The sequence below is a fragment of the Notolepis coatsorum genome (assembly GCF_963971535.1).
Source record: "Notolepis coatsorum genome assembly, chromosome: 19".
In the NCBI taxonomy this organism is placed as follows: Eukaryota; Metazoa; Chordata; class Actinopteri; order Aulopiformes; family Paralepididae; genus Notolepis; species Notolepis coatsorum.
The window spans coordinates 92,356,330-92,373,410 of NC_140183.1; the positions used below are offsets into that span (position 1 = coordinate 92,356,330).

Here is a 17,081-nt window from a genome sequence, read left to right on the forward strand (position 1 = left end):
TTGAGAATGATTCATCAAATACGGCTAGCAGCAGTGGGGACAGCTGGGTTGAGAATTTTTTGTAGAAGTCTGTAGGGTAGCCGTCTGGCCCTGGGGACTTGCCACTCTGCATAGATCTAATCGCTGACGTAATCTCCGCAACCGTAAGTTCCTCCTCCAGATCTGCGGCCCTCTCTGGGTCGACTGTCGGGATGTGGAGGGTCCTATAGAAATCGTCTAGCATGGAGGGCCCCACTTGCGAGTCCGAGGTGTATAACGATTAGTAGAAAGTTTTAAAGCTTTTATTAATTTTAAGGTTGTCAGTGGCTTTTGAGCCCCGTTCGTCGTTGATAGTGGGGATGGACTGGTTGGCAGTTCTTTGTCGCAGCTGATGGGCAAGTATCCGTCCGGCCTTCTCCCCATGTTCATAGTACCCCTGTCGCGTTTTAGTAATGAGGTACTCAGCCTGTCGCGTTGACAGGAGGACAAACTCAGTTCGCAACGATATACGTTTTTTCAACGTGTCGGTTGATGGCAAGTGGCTATGTAGTCTATCTAGCTCCAAAATCTCGTCCGTCAGTTTCTTAAGGCGTGCCGTGTTTATCTTCTTTTGGTTGGCGCAATATGAAATCACCTGTCCCCTTAAGTACGCCTTCAGTGATTCCCAAATGGTTAAAGAAGACATTCCCGGAGTCTTATTAATGTCGAGAAATAATGTAATTTCCGAGGTGATGAAGTTTGTGAAGGCTTCCTCCGACAGGAGCAACAGGTTGAGTCTCCACTGGCGGTGGCCGAGCCGTGTATTCGGGATACTCATTTTCATAACTAAGGGACCATGGTCTGAGATAACTATCGCTCCGTATTCGCATTTGGTTACGAGGGGAAGGACTCTCTTATCCAGGAGAAAGCTGTCTATGCGCGAGAAGGTATTATGGACCGGGGTAAAAAAGGAGTATCCTCTGGATGTAGGATTACGAAACCGCCACACGTCAGCTACCCCATATGATTTAAGAAAGCGCCGGATTGCACGGGACGAGCTAGAGTGGGGGGTCTTCCTGGACGAGCTACGGTCCAGCACCGGGGAGAGTGCACAATTCATGTCGCCGCCAAGGATGAGATGGTGCGAGGTCATATCCGGTAGGCGAGAAAAAAGGCTGGTGAAGAACGAAGGGTTGTCCCAGTTTGGTGCGTAGATATTAGCCAGAATGACCGGAAATGAATGCAGTTTCCCCACCACTATAATATAGCGCCCTGCAGGGTCGGCCTCTACACTTGACATAGTAAATGCCGTGTTTTTATCTATCAAAATGGCTGCTCCTCTGGCCCTTGTGTGGAAGTTGGAGTGATACATCTGTCCCACCCACCCCCCCCTCAGTCGAGCATGGTCCGCAGTTTTGTTTTTATTTATCGCTTTTCTGGTCAAGCATGACCGACAGAAACAGGTTGAAACGGGATATAGAGCAGGGGAAGACATTCTGATAAATGACGGCGGGTCCGGGAATCGAACTCGTGTCCACCAGATCCGTGACGCAGCACGGTTTTCCCCGACGCAGAAATAGCGCCGAGATATGCGGTGAGCTACTGGAGCTCCCCGGTCCACAGTTTTTAAGTGTGTCTCCTGTAAAAACGCTATGTCTACATTGAGTTGTTTTAAATGTGTAAGTATCTTCTTACGCTTTACTGGGTGGTTGAGTGATTTAACATTCCAACTCACGAAATTGACAGAGCACCCTTCCAGCCCCATGGTATCACCCGTGTCGATCATAGTAGATGAGAGAGGCCATGCATCTGGAACCTAGAGAGAGCTCAGCACAACCGCAGGTGAAAAGCAAAACAGACGTCTGATCAATTAAGCATGTTGAATGTACAAGTCCGGTATGAATTTGCTGGAGATCGGTGAGTCACTTAGCTTGATAAATGGTATCCAGTGGCGTCCTCTCAATGCTAGGCAGATGATGCTACACATAGATGATCACACAGTAGACATTACAGTAGCCTCTATACATATACTGTCCTGTTGAAGTTAATATGATACATTGTTCACATCACCCGCATATCATAAGCAGCACGTACACACCGATACAACATCTCTCTTTCTATGTGGTCTGTTGATATAGGAGCAGAGATTTGCTGGGTGTTAAGTCTGTTGTATAGCTTAATAACAACCAGTGGTAAATTCTTGAAACTGAGTAGGTGGATCATTACACTAGACTGCCTTTTAGCAAGCAGTAACCCGTTGGGGACAAGATGGCACATCATTCACAACATATGTACGGTACAGATAGAACATATAAATATCCGAGTATCTCACCTTTCTGATCGAAAAAGTTTATGGTGATGTGCAGAGCAAACAGTATCTCAAGAATCCTTTATCTTTTTTTTCTAAAGAATGCTAGAATTGTGTGTGCCAAAGGTAGCCTACCCGACCTCACCCGCTGCTGCGTGCACAATGTTCTTTCTGACGTAGCCCATCGCTTCACTTGCATCGATGAACTCTTTATCTTTTCCCTTGTGCGTGATGCGAAGTCGGGCTGGAAAAAGAATGCCGTACCGGGTGTCCTCTCGACCGCGTAGTAGCTTCCTTACCTCCGTAAACGCAGCCCTGGCTTTAGCGACGCTTGTGGCATAGTCGGGGAAGATTGCAATAGTCATTCCATTGACCTGTAATGGAGCCTGGGCGCGCGCCCTGCTCAACACCTCGACACAGTCCTGGTAGTAGTGGAGTTTAGCCACGATAGCACGAGGCTTCCCGTCTGTCCTCCTCGGCCCCAGTGTTCTGTGCGAGCGGTCGACCAGCACATCATCATCCATTTGTAGCACGTCTTTCAGTCGTTTTGAGACCGACGCAGTGGAACTCGAGCCATCCGTCTCAGCTACTCCGAGTATCCTTACGTTACACCTCCTCATTCTTCCTTCCACGTCCTCACACTTTCCCCTGAGACCGGCCACCTCCATCTTTAAGTCTTTGACTGTGGTTTGTAACGTTACCACCTCGTCCGACCACCTCGAGAGACCGTCTTCCACGTCCTTGATTTTGTCAACATCCTCGTGTAATGCCGCAATGCAACTTCGCATTTCCGCTTTCATCTCTTTCAGATCTTTTCTAATACCGTTGAACTCTTTGGAAAGTGCCTCTTTCAGTTCTGATATTATCGCCGCTGCGAAGTCCGACTTTACCGTGAGGAGAATCTCCGCCTTCAAGGCTGCGGTGTCCACGCCAGGCATCTTTGGCGATGTGGTTAGCGGCGTCTTGGAACTGGTAGTCGAGGCTTTGTCGGGCCTACTGGAGGCCGGCCCGGTGTATTTGAATTTACGAAAATTCGCCGCCATCTGTCCATGAAAACATTGTCCACTGGTTTAATCAATGTTTCCTGAGTAAAATTCACCAAGTTTCGTGAAGTAGAAAGCTTATTAAATTTAAATAAAGCAGAAGCTCGACGAGAGCTCCAACAAACCGTGTGCTACTCCATTGACCACCTAGCCACGCCCCAGACAGTCATATCTTTACAGTGTAAACTACAGTATCTGTGTTTTTCTTTAATGTAAACTAATTTCTTTTTCTCTCAATGCACTTTTCAAATTATTTTTAAAACGTATCTTACTGGTTATCTGAGTAAGATGCACTGGCAGTTTATTCCAATATGACATGGCTCTATATAACACAGTTTTCTTTGCTGCATTGGTTTTTGGTAGTAGCAGTGTGAACTTTTCCCTACAGGCATAGTATTATACTTATGTCGATCATGTGTACATGTTAGCTGTGAATACAAACAGATAGGTTCTCTTGAGATATATATATTCCTCATGAACAAGATCAGGCTGCAATCCAGTCTGTCTTCCACCTTCAACCACGACAGCTTGGTATGCATCCCCTCCACACTGTTTCTCATTGAGCAGTTCAGGGCCAGACGGGCCGCTCTGTTCTGAGTGAGCTGGATCTTATTGAGCTCTTGTCTTGAGGCATTAGACCAGACAGCTGGACAGTAGTCAAGGTGAGAAAGAACTAATGACTGTATCACTTGTTTCAATATCAGATCGGCTAGAAAATACCTACACCTTCTGATAATTGAAATACCTCTGCTCATTAATAAAGAAGTTATTAAAGTAATTGGCTATTTCCACAGGTTTTGTAATAAACTTTCCCTCCACTTCTATGAAGGAAGGTGTCCTGGTGAATGCATCCCTCCCCATAGCTTCATTAAGTGCCCTCCAATGTTTTTTACTGTCATTTTTACATTCTTCAAGCTTCAAATGATAATAAAAAAGAATTTCTGTCTATTCATTTGAGTGGTTCTATTCCTAAGAGCTCAATATGCCTTCCAGTCTAAAGATAGACCAGAGGCAATTGCAGACACTTTAAGAGCATTCCTCTCCGTCATACTTGTTTTTAATTCTTTATCAAGCCACTGTGTTTTAGTTGTTCTGACTGTCAGCTTTTTAATTGGAGCATGTTTATCGCAAATCCTAGAAAATAATGACACAAAAGATGACAATGCAACCTCTGTATCCTTACCCTCAAGCACAACCTCCCAATTCACATCTTTTAAATCTTCTAAAAACTTCTCCTCTGAGAAAGCCTTATACATACGCTTATTAATTATCATCTGCCCACTTTTGGGTATTTTTGCTTTCCAAGTTAATGCAATTAAGTTGTGATCACTAAAACCCACAGCAACAGAAATTACATTTGAGCATTTTTCAGGAGCATTAGTGATGAAGTAATCAATACAAGTTGATGACCTAGAACCATCTTGATTAATATGTATTCTGGTTGGGAGGTTCATGATCTGCGACAGGTTGCAAACATAAGCTGCATTGATTAGCCTTCTTTTCAAAACAATTTACTATCAAACCAATTAATATTCATATCTGCAGCCAAAAGTAGTTCCTGGTCGGAATGTGTGTGTGTGTGTGTGTGTGTTACATCCCAATGTATATATTCCCCAGTGTGTGTCTCCATGTGTGTGTGTTCTCCATTTTGTTTCCTCCCTCCAGCCATTGTTCCCTCCACCCGTCCTCCACCATTGGTCCCTGCCAGGCCTGCCCTTCCATTATAGCAGCACAGCACCGATTGGTGGATGGTTTTCCAGACTCCAACACTCAATCAACACCCATCACCCACCACCCAATCATGGATCACCACACACCTGTTAACATGGCTTCTCACTTCAGTCTCTCTCTCTCTCTGGCATGAGGCTAGGCCTAGTGTTATTTTGTGGCATTGTACTTTAATAATATCCCTTTTTGTTTATAGGCCTTTGTAATAGTGAAAGTGCCTTTGTGATTGTATGGCCGCAGAGAGAGCATTGTTACCTATAGATTGTTTTGTTATACGTTTCCATTTTGTTGTATGTATCATTAATGTGTTTTTGTCTCTCTTTCTCAGGAAGCACAGATGGGGTGAGCTGCCATTTCCTTTGGATATTGTTTTCTCCTGTTTTGGTTAGGTAAGGGTAGTTTAGGTAATGTAATTTCTTTTACCATAGATTAGGTTGGTTTATTTGGAGTATAGTGGTGTTTGTTTGTTCTTTTGGCCTGGGCTCACCCTTGAGCTACATGTGCTTCCTTTGCATTTCTTAATAAATATTATTGTTGTTTACAAACGTGGTCCATCATTTCTTTCAACCAACAGTTATGTTACAGCCCTTTACCCTTAAGGCGCTCCCATAGTCCAGCAGACTGTACACAGAGCAGACTCCGCGGAGGTCCGCGCGGACTCTTTGAGCTTTCATAGTCGAGCGGACCTCCGTGGACCAATTTCCTAGATGTCACGCGCCAGTTTACACAATTGTCCCCACGCTGTTCAACTTCTGTCATGTCGTCGTCATCCGATGTCAAAATAAAGAGTATGTTATCTCCGTTTCCAATATTTCGATAATAAAACGGGCAGTTTTACGCACTTGAATAACAGGTATATAGGCAGCGAGATGCAATGTACCGTATAGGCTTGAGGTGGACAGCGCGTGGTGCTGAAAAGACACGCATTGTATGAAATAAAAGCACCCGTTTTATTTCAAAATATTGGAAACGGAGATAACAATATTTATAAATATTTATTTATTTATTTCGAAATAAAACTGGCAATTTTACACAATTCATTTAGAAAAGCCATTCAAACATCTCTCTTGGCACGGAGCGAGTGTTCAGAGTAAAATGCAGATCGGCGTCACATTAAATGCAGTTCGATGTCAACCAAAACGCTGAGCAGCGTTTTGTGTGACACCAAGTCAGCGGCGCGGATGTCCGCGCGTCAGAAAATAGTAGCTTCGCACCTGTGGGTCTGCTGTCCGCTGAGATCAAAGCTCAAGAGTCCGCGCGGACCTCCGCGGAGTCTGCTCTGTGTACAGTCTGCTGGACTATGGGAGCGCCTTTAGACCCACAGGGGTCGTAACTAGGGATGTCCGATATTATCGGCCGATATCGGCAGTAAAATGTGATATCGGAAAATATCGGTATCGGTAATTTTTTTTTTTTTTTTTTAACATTTATTTACCCAGGCAAGCAAGTAAGAACCAATTCTTATTTTATTTGTCAAAAGTATGCATGTTGGTTTAATTCAACAACAAGAGATATGTAATGTTAATTTTTACTTTTTTAATGATCATATTTTGCACAGATAATGCTTACATTTAGAAAGCCTTTTGAATGCATCCAGTGAAATTATTAGTTACCTGAAATTATTCCGTTTTTTTGGGGGGAAACCCTGCATATATCGGTATCGGTTGGTATCGGTATCGGAAATTAAGAGTTGGACAATATCGGAATATCGGTATCGGTAAAAAAGCCAATATCGAGCATCCCTAGTCGTAACATATGTGTGTGTGTGCAATGATGATTCTGTGTTCTCTAATATTACAGCTAACACCCCTGATGTATTTGTTGTAAATGAACACCTTAGGGAGGTGTCCATTCTTGAGGTTGGCTGTACTTTTGATTACAGCTTAGAAGAAGCCTTTCTAACCAAAATGCTGAAATACCAACAGCTACAGCAGACCATCTCACAGCTAGGCTACAGATGTAAACTCCTAGTTTTTATCGTTGGCAGCCTAGGGCATCATGTGCACAAGTTGGTTGTGAGGGGCCTACAAATAGCCGGTCTCCCCAAAAGGAAGGCCAAGCAGTTAGCCAGGTACTGCTCAGTATCAGCTATTATAGGAAGCCGCTCAATTTGGAGGAGGCGCGGTTACCTTTTCCCATGATTCTGCCGTCCATGCACCTTGTACCTGACTGTTCTTTCATAATTTCTGACTGCACTGGCAGTGTTTATGTCCTTTGTATGAGGCCTCCTTGTACTTCTGTTCATGTGGACATAAATAAACATTTCAAATGTGTGTGTGTGTAGATATAGTATACTGATATTCGGAAGTCTTGGCCATGTATATAAATGCTGCAATGTCAAACGGAAAAGCCAAACAAATGGCCAAATATTGCTCCGTCTCAGCTATTATTAGCAGTGGAGAGGGAGGTGCTATGTGTCCCTTAAGTGTTCAGTGCTGCTTGGCCCCGATATATTTGATTCCCTGTTTATGTAATATATTTTGTGGAACCAAATAAAGTAAATTATTAGTGTGTGAGTGTGTGTGTGTGTGTGTGTGTGTGTGTGTACCTCTCTGTGGAGCCTGTCTGTAGCTCTGCTGGTCGATCTGCTGCATCTCCTCCAGTAGCTGGCCCATGTCGAAGCTGTGTGGGGGGCGTGGGGGCGCCTGCAAGAACTCGTTCACCAACTGGAACACAAACACACACCACGACAAGCCAATGACATGTTTGAATTTTGAGTAAGCACATACAATTACAAAACAACTACAATCAACAGCATACATGTGGGAAGCTATAGGAGTACTGACCTCCTCTTCAGTCGCAATTTCAATAGGTGTGGGAGGAATCTGACAGGAGGAAAGAGAACAATATATTAGTATACACAAGGTGTAAATGGCATGATATACTGTACGTCATACGTCATACAGACGGAGCAGAGTAGAGTGTGGCCTCTGCCGCAGTCGGAAAGACGGTGGGCAGATCCGTTACCGGTTTTACGTGCAGAATACTCAACCGGTTACACCTATGTAGACACATGGAAATCGACTTGTCGTCTCTCCCAATTGGATTTCGCTAAAGTTAAATTTTTCAACAAGAAGAGGACTTGCACTCTCAATATTTATGCATTTCAGCAGATCTTAGTTAGAGCATGATTCTAAGTTGTGTTGTTGCGTTTACTGTACGTGAGACTTGTGGGGACTGTAATTGGTCATTGTTAATGTGATTAGGAAAGCGACGACAGATTGAGGCGAGTGGAATAAACACGCCTTAACCCTTTCACTGCCACACGACAGAAGGTTAACCCTTTACTATCACACAACCGACGGTCGGTTAACCGGCTGTTGTGTGGCAGTGAAAGGGTTAATGTAATCTTATAATTTACTGTATACAATATTGTTCATATAATGTATCTATACATATTATAACAAACATATCAGCTCTGCCTCTAGTTTGTTCAGTTTGACTCCCAGTATGGAGCTGGCCTTCTTGTCCAGTTTGACTCCCAGTATGGAGCTGGCCTTCTTGTTCAGTTTGACTCCCAGTATGGAGCTGGCCTTCTTGTCCAGTTTGACTCCCAGTATGGAGCTGGCCTTCTTGTTCAGTTTGACTCCCAGTATGGAGCTGGCCTTCTTGTCCAGTTTGACTCCCAGTATGGAGCTGGCCTTCTTGTCCAGTTTGACTCCCAGTATGGAGCTGGCCTTCTTGTCCAGTTTGACTCCCAGTATGGAGCTGGCCTTCTTGTCCAGTTTGACTCCCAGTATGGAGCTGGCCTTCTTGTTCAGTTTGACTCCCAGTATGGAGCTGGCCTTCTTGTCCAGTTTGACTCCCAGTATGGAGCTGGCCTTCTTGTCCAGTTTGACTCCCAGTATGGAGCTGGCCTTCTTGTCCAGTTTGACTCCCAGTATGGAGCTGGCCTTCTTGTCCAGTTTGACTCCCAGTATGGAGCTGGCCTTCTTGTCCAGTTTGACTCCCAGTATGGAGCTGGCCTTCTTGTCCAGTTTGACTCCCAGTATGGAGCTGGCCTTCTTGTCCAGTTTGACTCCCAGTATGGAGCTGGCCTTCTTGTTCAGTTTGACTCCCAGTATGGAGCCTTCTTGTTCAGTTTGACTCCCAGTATGGAGCTGGCCTTCTTGTTCAGTTTGACTCCCAGTATGGAGCTGGCCTTCTTGTCCAGTTTGACTCCCAGTATGGAGCTGGCCTTCTTGTTCAGTTTGACTCCCAGTATGGAGCTGGCCTTCTTGTCCAGTTTGACTCCCAGTATGGAGCTGGCCTTCTTGTCCAGTTTGACTCCCAGTATGGAGCTGGCCTTCTTGTCCAGTTTGACTCCCAGTATGGAGCTGGCCTTCTTGTCCAGTTTGACTCCCAGTATGGAGCTGGCCTTCTTGTCCAGTTTGACTCCCAGTATGGAGCTGGCCTTCTTGTCCAGTTTGACTCCCAGTATGGAGCTGGCCTTCTTGTTCAGTTTGACTCCCAGTATGGAGCTGGCCTTCTTGTCCAGTTTGACTCCCAGTATGGAGCTGGCCTTCTTGTTCAGTTTGACTCCCAGTATGGAGCTGGCCTTCTTGTCCAGTTTGACTCCCAGTATGGAGCTGGCCTTCTTGTCCAGTTTGACTCCCAGTATGGAGCTGGCCTTCTTGTTCAGTTTGACTCCCAGTATGGAGCTGGCCTTCTTGTCCAGTTTGACTCCCAGTATGGAGCTGGCCTTCTTGTTCAGTTTGACTCCCAGTATGGAGCTGGCCTTCTTGTTCAGTTTTACTCCCAGTATGGAGCTGGCCTTCTTGTCCAGTTTGACTCCCAGTATGGAGCTGGCCTTCTTGTCCAGTTTGACTCCCAGTATGGAGCTGGCCTTCTTGTTCAGTTTGCTAGTGTCTCTTGAGTTAATTCACACATTATTTCAGAGAACAGGACTTGAAGAATTGTACATGTATCCAGAAAGAAAAAGTTAATATTGTCATGATTGAGGAGGCTGTTTTCCAATAGTTTAAAGAAAATGGGCTGTTGAGATCTGGAGACAAAACTCAGAACATATGGTTCCATTCAAAATGATGTGAAATATAACCTGCCCAGGAGGAAAGGATCTTTTCAGATTAGGTATGGATACGCTTTGTCATTTTATCTGGGTTGCGAAACTCAATGATCCAATTTATAATTAATTTTGTTTTATACTGTCCTATATATCATGTTCAGAGAAAGGGTTTGTTTGATAAGGTAAATATTGAAGATCGCGATTATTTATCAATAGAAGACTCAGAAATACTGAAAGGTTTATGAGAGAAGGAAACATTTGCCTTTGTGGATTATTTAGATAAAGCTTGGACACTAAGAAAACATGTTGTATAAGTGAAGGTTCTGTATTATATTAGTTAGTCTGTATTATTATTATTATTTTTATTATTATTATTATTATTATTATTATTATTATTATTATGCTGAGTGATTGTGAAGACAGTGTCTTAAATGTTGTTGTAATTGTGTGTCATGTAATCCCATGTGGGATGGGCCATTTAGATGGTATGACATGAAAATAACATTCATTCATTCATTCATTCATATATATGAAATATTAAGAACTACTCACTGTGGGTGTCGATCTGTGCCTCCAAGCCCCTCCTTCCTGGGTCATGTGACTGGTCAGCTTCATGAGGGGATTGGCTCCCCCACATTCCGCGTCCACCAGCTCCCGCATCGCCATGGCAACACAGGGACGTGGCAAACCCAATCAGACCACGGTACAGCTAAGAAGGTAAAGGATAGAAGAGTTGGGGGAAGTTGATTAATTGGGAAGAGATTTCACTACATTGGAAAGTCCAAACACATTTAATTTAGCTACTTTGCTATCCATGGAGAGCTCCTCACAAAGACTCACCTCTCCAGTCCTAGGAACCAGAGAGGAATCACCCCCCAACCGTTTACAGTTTACAGTTTACAGTTTACAATCATTGTATAGAATCTGTGTGTGTGTGCACTGTGTGCACTGTGCATGCATTTGTTTCTTTGTGAAAATAACCCAGCTTATCCAAAACCTGTCACTTCCCCACCGCCCTTTCCTCCTCAGACAGTTGGTTGATATTCGGCTTGGATTCCTCATCATTGTCAGATGGAAAACATCCCTCTGGTGTGTCCTCGTCTTCAGGGATGCAGTGGTGGTACCACTCGGTACCACGCCGTCCTAGCAGTTCGCTGAGCAGAAGTGCGCGCACAACTTTCACTCTACTGTCGCGCCAAGTACCCGGCACTTATCACCTAGTCTTTGCATAGCATAACAAAGAAAGAGAAGTGCATGACCAAAATACAGCCCTGTGGGGGGTTTGCTTGAGCTGGTCTGTGCACACGCCAGGGGACATGTATGAGCTGGTCTGTGCACACGCCAGGGGACATGTATGAGCTGGTCTGTGCACACGCCAGGGGACATGTATGAGCTGGTCTGTGCACACGCCAGGGGACATGTATGAGCTGGTCTGTGCACACGCGAGGGGACATGTATGAGCTGGTCTGTGCACACGCCAGGGGACATGTATGAGCTGGTCTGTGCACACGCCAGGGGACATGTATGAGCTGGTCTGTGCACACGCCAGGGGACATGTATGAGCTGGTCTGTGCACACGCCAGGGGACATGTATGAGCTGGTCTGTGCACACGCCAGGGGACATGTATGAGCTGGTCTGTGCACACGCCAGGGGACATGTATGAGCTGGTCTGTGCACACGCCAGGGGACATGTGTGCACGTGGCGTCCAGGCAGTTCTGATATTACGACTGCACCCCTGCTCGTCTTCCACTTTCCGCACCAAAGCCATAGGCTCCTTTCTCTCCCTCCATAACTTAAGGAGGTTAACGTGGAACACTTTGTGTCGTCTTCCCTTCTCCGCATTGACCTCGTAACTCGTAAGTGACAGGCACCACTTCAAAACCGAGCCCTGCCACTCAGACGAAGCTCCGAAGAGAGCAACAATAACAACACCTTCTGGCCAGGTGTATATACTCCCTCGCATGTTGAGCTTCAGCCCATGTTTTCTTTCACGAGCACAGCATACCAGGACAGTCTCTCTCTCTCATTTGGAGGACATGAGAGACAACATTTTTGGGGGTTGTGGCGGCTGGCTCCTCCCGTGTCTCTCTCAACACATCCAGAGGTCCCTGGGCAGACTTGCCACTAGGGTTGGGTACCAAACTCTGTGCTTTTAAGGGTACCAACTAGGGCTGGGCAATTAATTGAAAAGAAATCGCGATCTCGATTCATAAACCTATGCAATCTCATTTCTAAATTACGATTTTTTTTTTTTATTAAAAAAAGGAAATAAATTATAAACATTTCTTTATTTTATTTTGCTTTTTACTTTACTTTTTTAAATGACGATTCTGACTTGAGTTATTTTGTATGTTACAAGAGACTTTTAAGTTTAAGTCAAGCACTTTGATATATGTTATGTTGTCTGCAGTGGTGCGTTATTGAAATCATCTGGGGTGACACGCACCACGTGCACGCGCACTCCCGCGAATGCGCATTTAATGTCCCCTCGCTTGGGCACAGACTAAAGACAGTGCCTAATTGCCTCTACGAATGGAATGTAACACGTCTTCACAACAAGTTAGGTGTGAATGTGTCTGAGAACGTATTTAACACACCTGACGACCGGCGCTATTGATATGCAAATAGCGAGTGAGCTTGCACACCGTGCTACCCCGTCCCATGAACAACGCATGCCTGGTTGTCTGTCTGAGTGCAATAAATGATTTTATTGAAAAAATAAGAAGCGTGTGAGAGAATCGTGATCTCAATTCTTAGAAAATGCCTCTGGATAGCAGGTTGCATCATTTACATTTACATTTAGCTCATGCTTTTATCCAAAGCGACTTACAAGTTCTGTACAACAAGTCAGCAGGAAGGGTACAACTCTTTCAACTGAGTAGCAATGTTCATCGAACAGTGTTGAAACTTGGGTACTAGTGTTGAGTGCATAGTTGTAAAGATATATTAGTATAGTAGGAAGAGTGCATGATAGTAGAAGACAGTAAGAAGTAATTTTTTTTAATTTCAGATATTGATTGAAGAAGTGCGTTTTTAGTCGACGGTGAAAGACTGGTCAGGTTTCGGCTGTCCTAACTGGTGGGAAGTTCGTTCCACCATTGGCAAAATCGCATAATGATCAATATCGGTTCCCTGAACTAATTCGGAGCAATGGTCTCGCAATATCTACTGTATACTATAGCAATCCTCGAAAATAGGTCTTCAGTCATTGACAGCAGACATAAAGTGGCTCACTCTGACACTCTTAACCCCTGCAGTAACACTCTTAAAGGACATCTCTTTGAAAGAAGTTACATTTGAGTTTTTGTCTGATTTATTTTAAACAAATTATTATTTTGTATTATTTAACTATTTAATTATTATTTAGTTATTGCACTGCACTGGCAGTTGAACTGCATTGAACAGAACTGAACTGAATAAAATAATGCATTGAACTGCACTGGCACTGTTGTACGGCAGATGTACTGTTATTAAAGTTAGTTAAAGCACATAACTGGCATGATATACGTCACACGTTATACAGACGGAGCAGAGTAGAGTGTGGCCTTGCCGTAGTCGGAAAGACGGTGGGCAAATCTGTTACCGGTTTTACGGTAAAAAAAACAGGAAAATTATAATCCGAAAACAGGAAAAGATAAAAACAAATTTCATAGGGCCCTAGCCTTAACTCAATCAGCGCCAGAGGGCGCTGTGTACCGTGTGGTAAGAAGGCCAACGCTTTAAAGTATGGAAATACGTGGTGGTGTTTGCGGGGCTAAAACTTTATTATATATTATAGCTATGGATATAATACTATAGTCAATTGACATTGAGTTTCTTCTGGTCAAGATGCAAAAAAGAGATAATTTTTCCATCCATACATTCCCATTTTATACCGTCGTGAATATGAGTATAGTTTTAGGGCGGTCTAGGGTCATTTCCAAAAACGTTTTTTTATGCTTTGATCGTCACCAACGGAATACGTTACACACACACACATACGCTCGGATCGCAGTGAAGGAATTATTGGATCAACGCAAGATTGATACCATATAGCCCTTACCTTGACTAGGATGTACTCCAAAAAGAATATTCCAATTATCTGATAGCCATTCCAAGTATTGATGTCGATCGTGTTGCCAACATAATCCACCAAAGAACATGAACCGGGAGTGCTTGATTCTCCTCAATCCATGCGTTATAAACGCTTGTCCTGCACGACAAGGAAAACTCCGCCCGGACACTTTAGATCTACGCACAGCCCAAGACAGAGAGTTTCAAAGGATGTGCAATACCGTCCGCAAGGTGGCAGGCGGCGATATTGGATGTTTGCGATCTCAGACTCATTCCCAATGATAACACAGGCTCCCTCGATGGATTATGAATGGGAATATCGAATAAAAGAAATAACGATAGAAAACCCGACTTTTCTCGGGTTTGGCGCTCAAGCGTTGGCGAGTTAACTCGACTTTATTCGTGAGTGGCATCCAATGAGTTAATCAACTGTTGTGTGCTACCAGTATCAATCAGATACTGCCATAAATGGCCGTCCATTTCCACCTGACATAACTGCTCTCTTTGAGGGGACTAGTGCAGTGCCTGTTCGGGGGGGGGGACATTTGGAGTGTGTGTAGAATGTGTGCCCCTCGGAACGGGCCAATTGGCTCCCGGTATTGCTGCTTGGCCGTGGCCGTTAGGACCACGGTCCCGTTCAGAGCGGGCTGATTCACTCCATCAACTTTACATTCAGCACTGGGTGGTCAGCAATACACCGGCCAAACGTAAAGTTAGTTGTTATAGCACCACCATCTGGGCAAATGGCACCAAATTCGACACCGGACCCCCCTTCCTGGGTCCTCAGCAATACACCCACCAAGCGTGACGTGGATCAGATGACATGACAGACAGACAGACCCGTTAGATAAGGGGGCCAAGGCACATAGCAGCAACATATACAGTGGGCTGCTTTATGGCAAATATACAAGATTGTTGACTGGTCTACTCTTATCCCTACACAGTACTCCAGAATGCATCCTAAACTGACCAACTCCAGCAGATACTAATTATTATTATCATCATCATCATCATCAACAACAGGCACCAAAATATTCATATTCAAATCAAGAGTGGTGAGAGTGAAAGAAGGCTGCTGACTCAGTATTAGATATGGTGTCTATTTGAGGCTGAGAGCCCAGCGAGGCCACGCTGACATCTTGAGGGTCTATACAGCCAGTAGCCACTCCACTCACACCTTAGACCTTCTAGCTTCATCGTGTTATGGTCCTGTCCATTAGGCTGTGTACACACATTCATAAACACGTGTGTGCACACACACACTGTATAACCAATGCCATGTAACTCTGCAGTTAAAAGGGCAAAACAGGGCATGGGCAAAACAGAGTCCATTCTCTTCGGTTCAAATAACAAACTCAGCAAGACCGACGGCTTCTCAGTTGCAGTGGGTGACAATATTGTCACAAGGAAAGATGAAATTACCTACCTGGGTTCCATCCTAGAGGCAAATCTTTCCTGTGACAAAATGGCATCCAATGTAATAAAAAAAGTCAACCAACGAACTAGATTCTTGTACCGGATCTCCTCTCTGGTAAACAAGAATACCCTGAAGACTCTGGCAGGAGCACTCATTCAAGGGTACTACGACTATGCTTGCACCTCATGGTACCAAAGCACCTCAAAGGCACTAAAAAACAAATTACAAACATCTCAAAACAAACTAGTCAGAGTCTGACTGTCAGACTACTGCTTGACCTGATTCCTAGAACCCACCTCACCCCTGCCCACTTTGACAACCTAGGATGGCTTAGAGTAGACGACAGAGTACAGCAACTTGCAATGGGCCTGGTCTACAAGATACACTACGCGACCAAGGTACCCATGTACATGTCAAAATACTTCCCAAAGGTCAGTGAATACCACGATCACAACACCAGAGGGAGCTCCACAAATCATGTTAAACCCATATTCGGCTCAAACAAGGGACTAAACACGTTTCGCAATTATGCCACATCAATGTGGAACGCCCTACCTAAAGCTGTAAAGGAATGTGAATCACTACCCACTTTCAAAAACACTCTCAAAGAACACCTACAGGAGACTGCAATTCGAAACTGGCCCCTACAAATGTCCTAACCTAGTTGTACAGTAAATGACCAAGTATGGCTTTGTCAGTATTCCAATGTACAGTGTACAATGTGTGTGTCCCCCCTACCCAACCCCCCCCCCCCCCCCCCCCCCACCTCCAATGTACAGCCCCCACACACCCACCCCACCCAACCTCCTCCAATGTACAGTTTCTACGTCAAATGTATATACAATCTTTTTCTGGACACTTTTGTATCACAAACAGTACTGTATTTGCAAATCTGATATGTCATAAATGTATAGATGTAGCAGTACTGTCTATCTGTATGCAGGGAACAAAATAAGCACCGCCAAACGCCAATGGCGTGTAGATTTCCTCTTTGGCTGGTAAATTACAGAGGCTACTCAGCCACTCCGGCGTGTAAAATAATTGGGAGCCATATGAGCATATTAGAGTATTATATCAGGGCTATAAGTGCGAGCATTTCACTCGCATTTGCCTCTAAAAATAGATTTGTGCGAAAATTGTCATTTCATAATAGAGACGGAGCAGCGTGGATCAGCTCTGTAACAACTCATCTCGAGTCACGCTGCTTCTATGTGCAACGAAAACTCTGCGAGCAGCAGTTCCAATTGTCTAACATGCTTTGCATCCTCGCCAGTTATACCCACGTCGCGCTAAAAAAAACTACTGTAATGTTATCTGCTAACTGAGTACTCCAACTAAGCTAACCTGCTAACGCTAACTACTGCTAACGCTAATCACTGGGGAGTGGGGACGCTCAGAGGCATAGTGAGGGGAGGGCTGAGAATCTGTCTCTCTCCGTCTATCTCTCTGTGTGTGTGTGTGTCTCGCTCTCTCTCCTGAACCTATTTCATTCTAAAGGAAGATATTGATGGACAGTAGCTATACTATATAGCTCAGTAGCTGTAACAGAATGATTGTATTAATTACT

At 44.5% G+C, this 17,081-nt stretch overlaps 1 protein-coding gene across 2 annotated transcripts in view; it reads right to left on the minus strand.

Moving 5' to 3' along the window:
- The window catches only part of pex5 (peroxisomal biogenesis factor 5), a 113,491-nt gene that overhangs the window by 94,664 nt on the left and 1,746 nt on the right, over positions 1 to 17,081 (minus strand). For both annotated transcript variants that reach the window (XM_084336045.1, XM_084336044.1), the window contains exons 2-4: positions 10,595 to 10,751; positions 7,824 to 7,862; positions 7,586 to 7,703 (exon numbers count right to left, since the gene is read on the minus strand). In XM_084336045.1, the coding sequence (XP_084192171.1) occupies positions 7,586 to 7,703; positions 7,824 to 7,862; positions 10,595 to 10,708 (271 nt within the window). In that variant the 5' untranslated portion in view covers positions 10,709 to 10,751. The remainder of the gene's footprint in view (positions 1 to 7,585; positions 7,704 to 7,823; positions 7,863 to 10,594; positions 10,752 to 17,081) is intronic.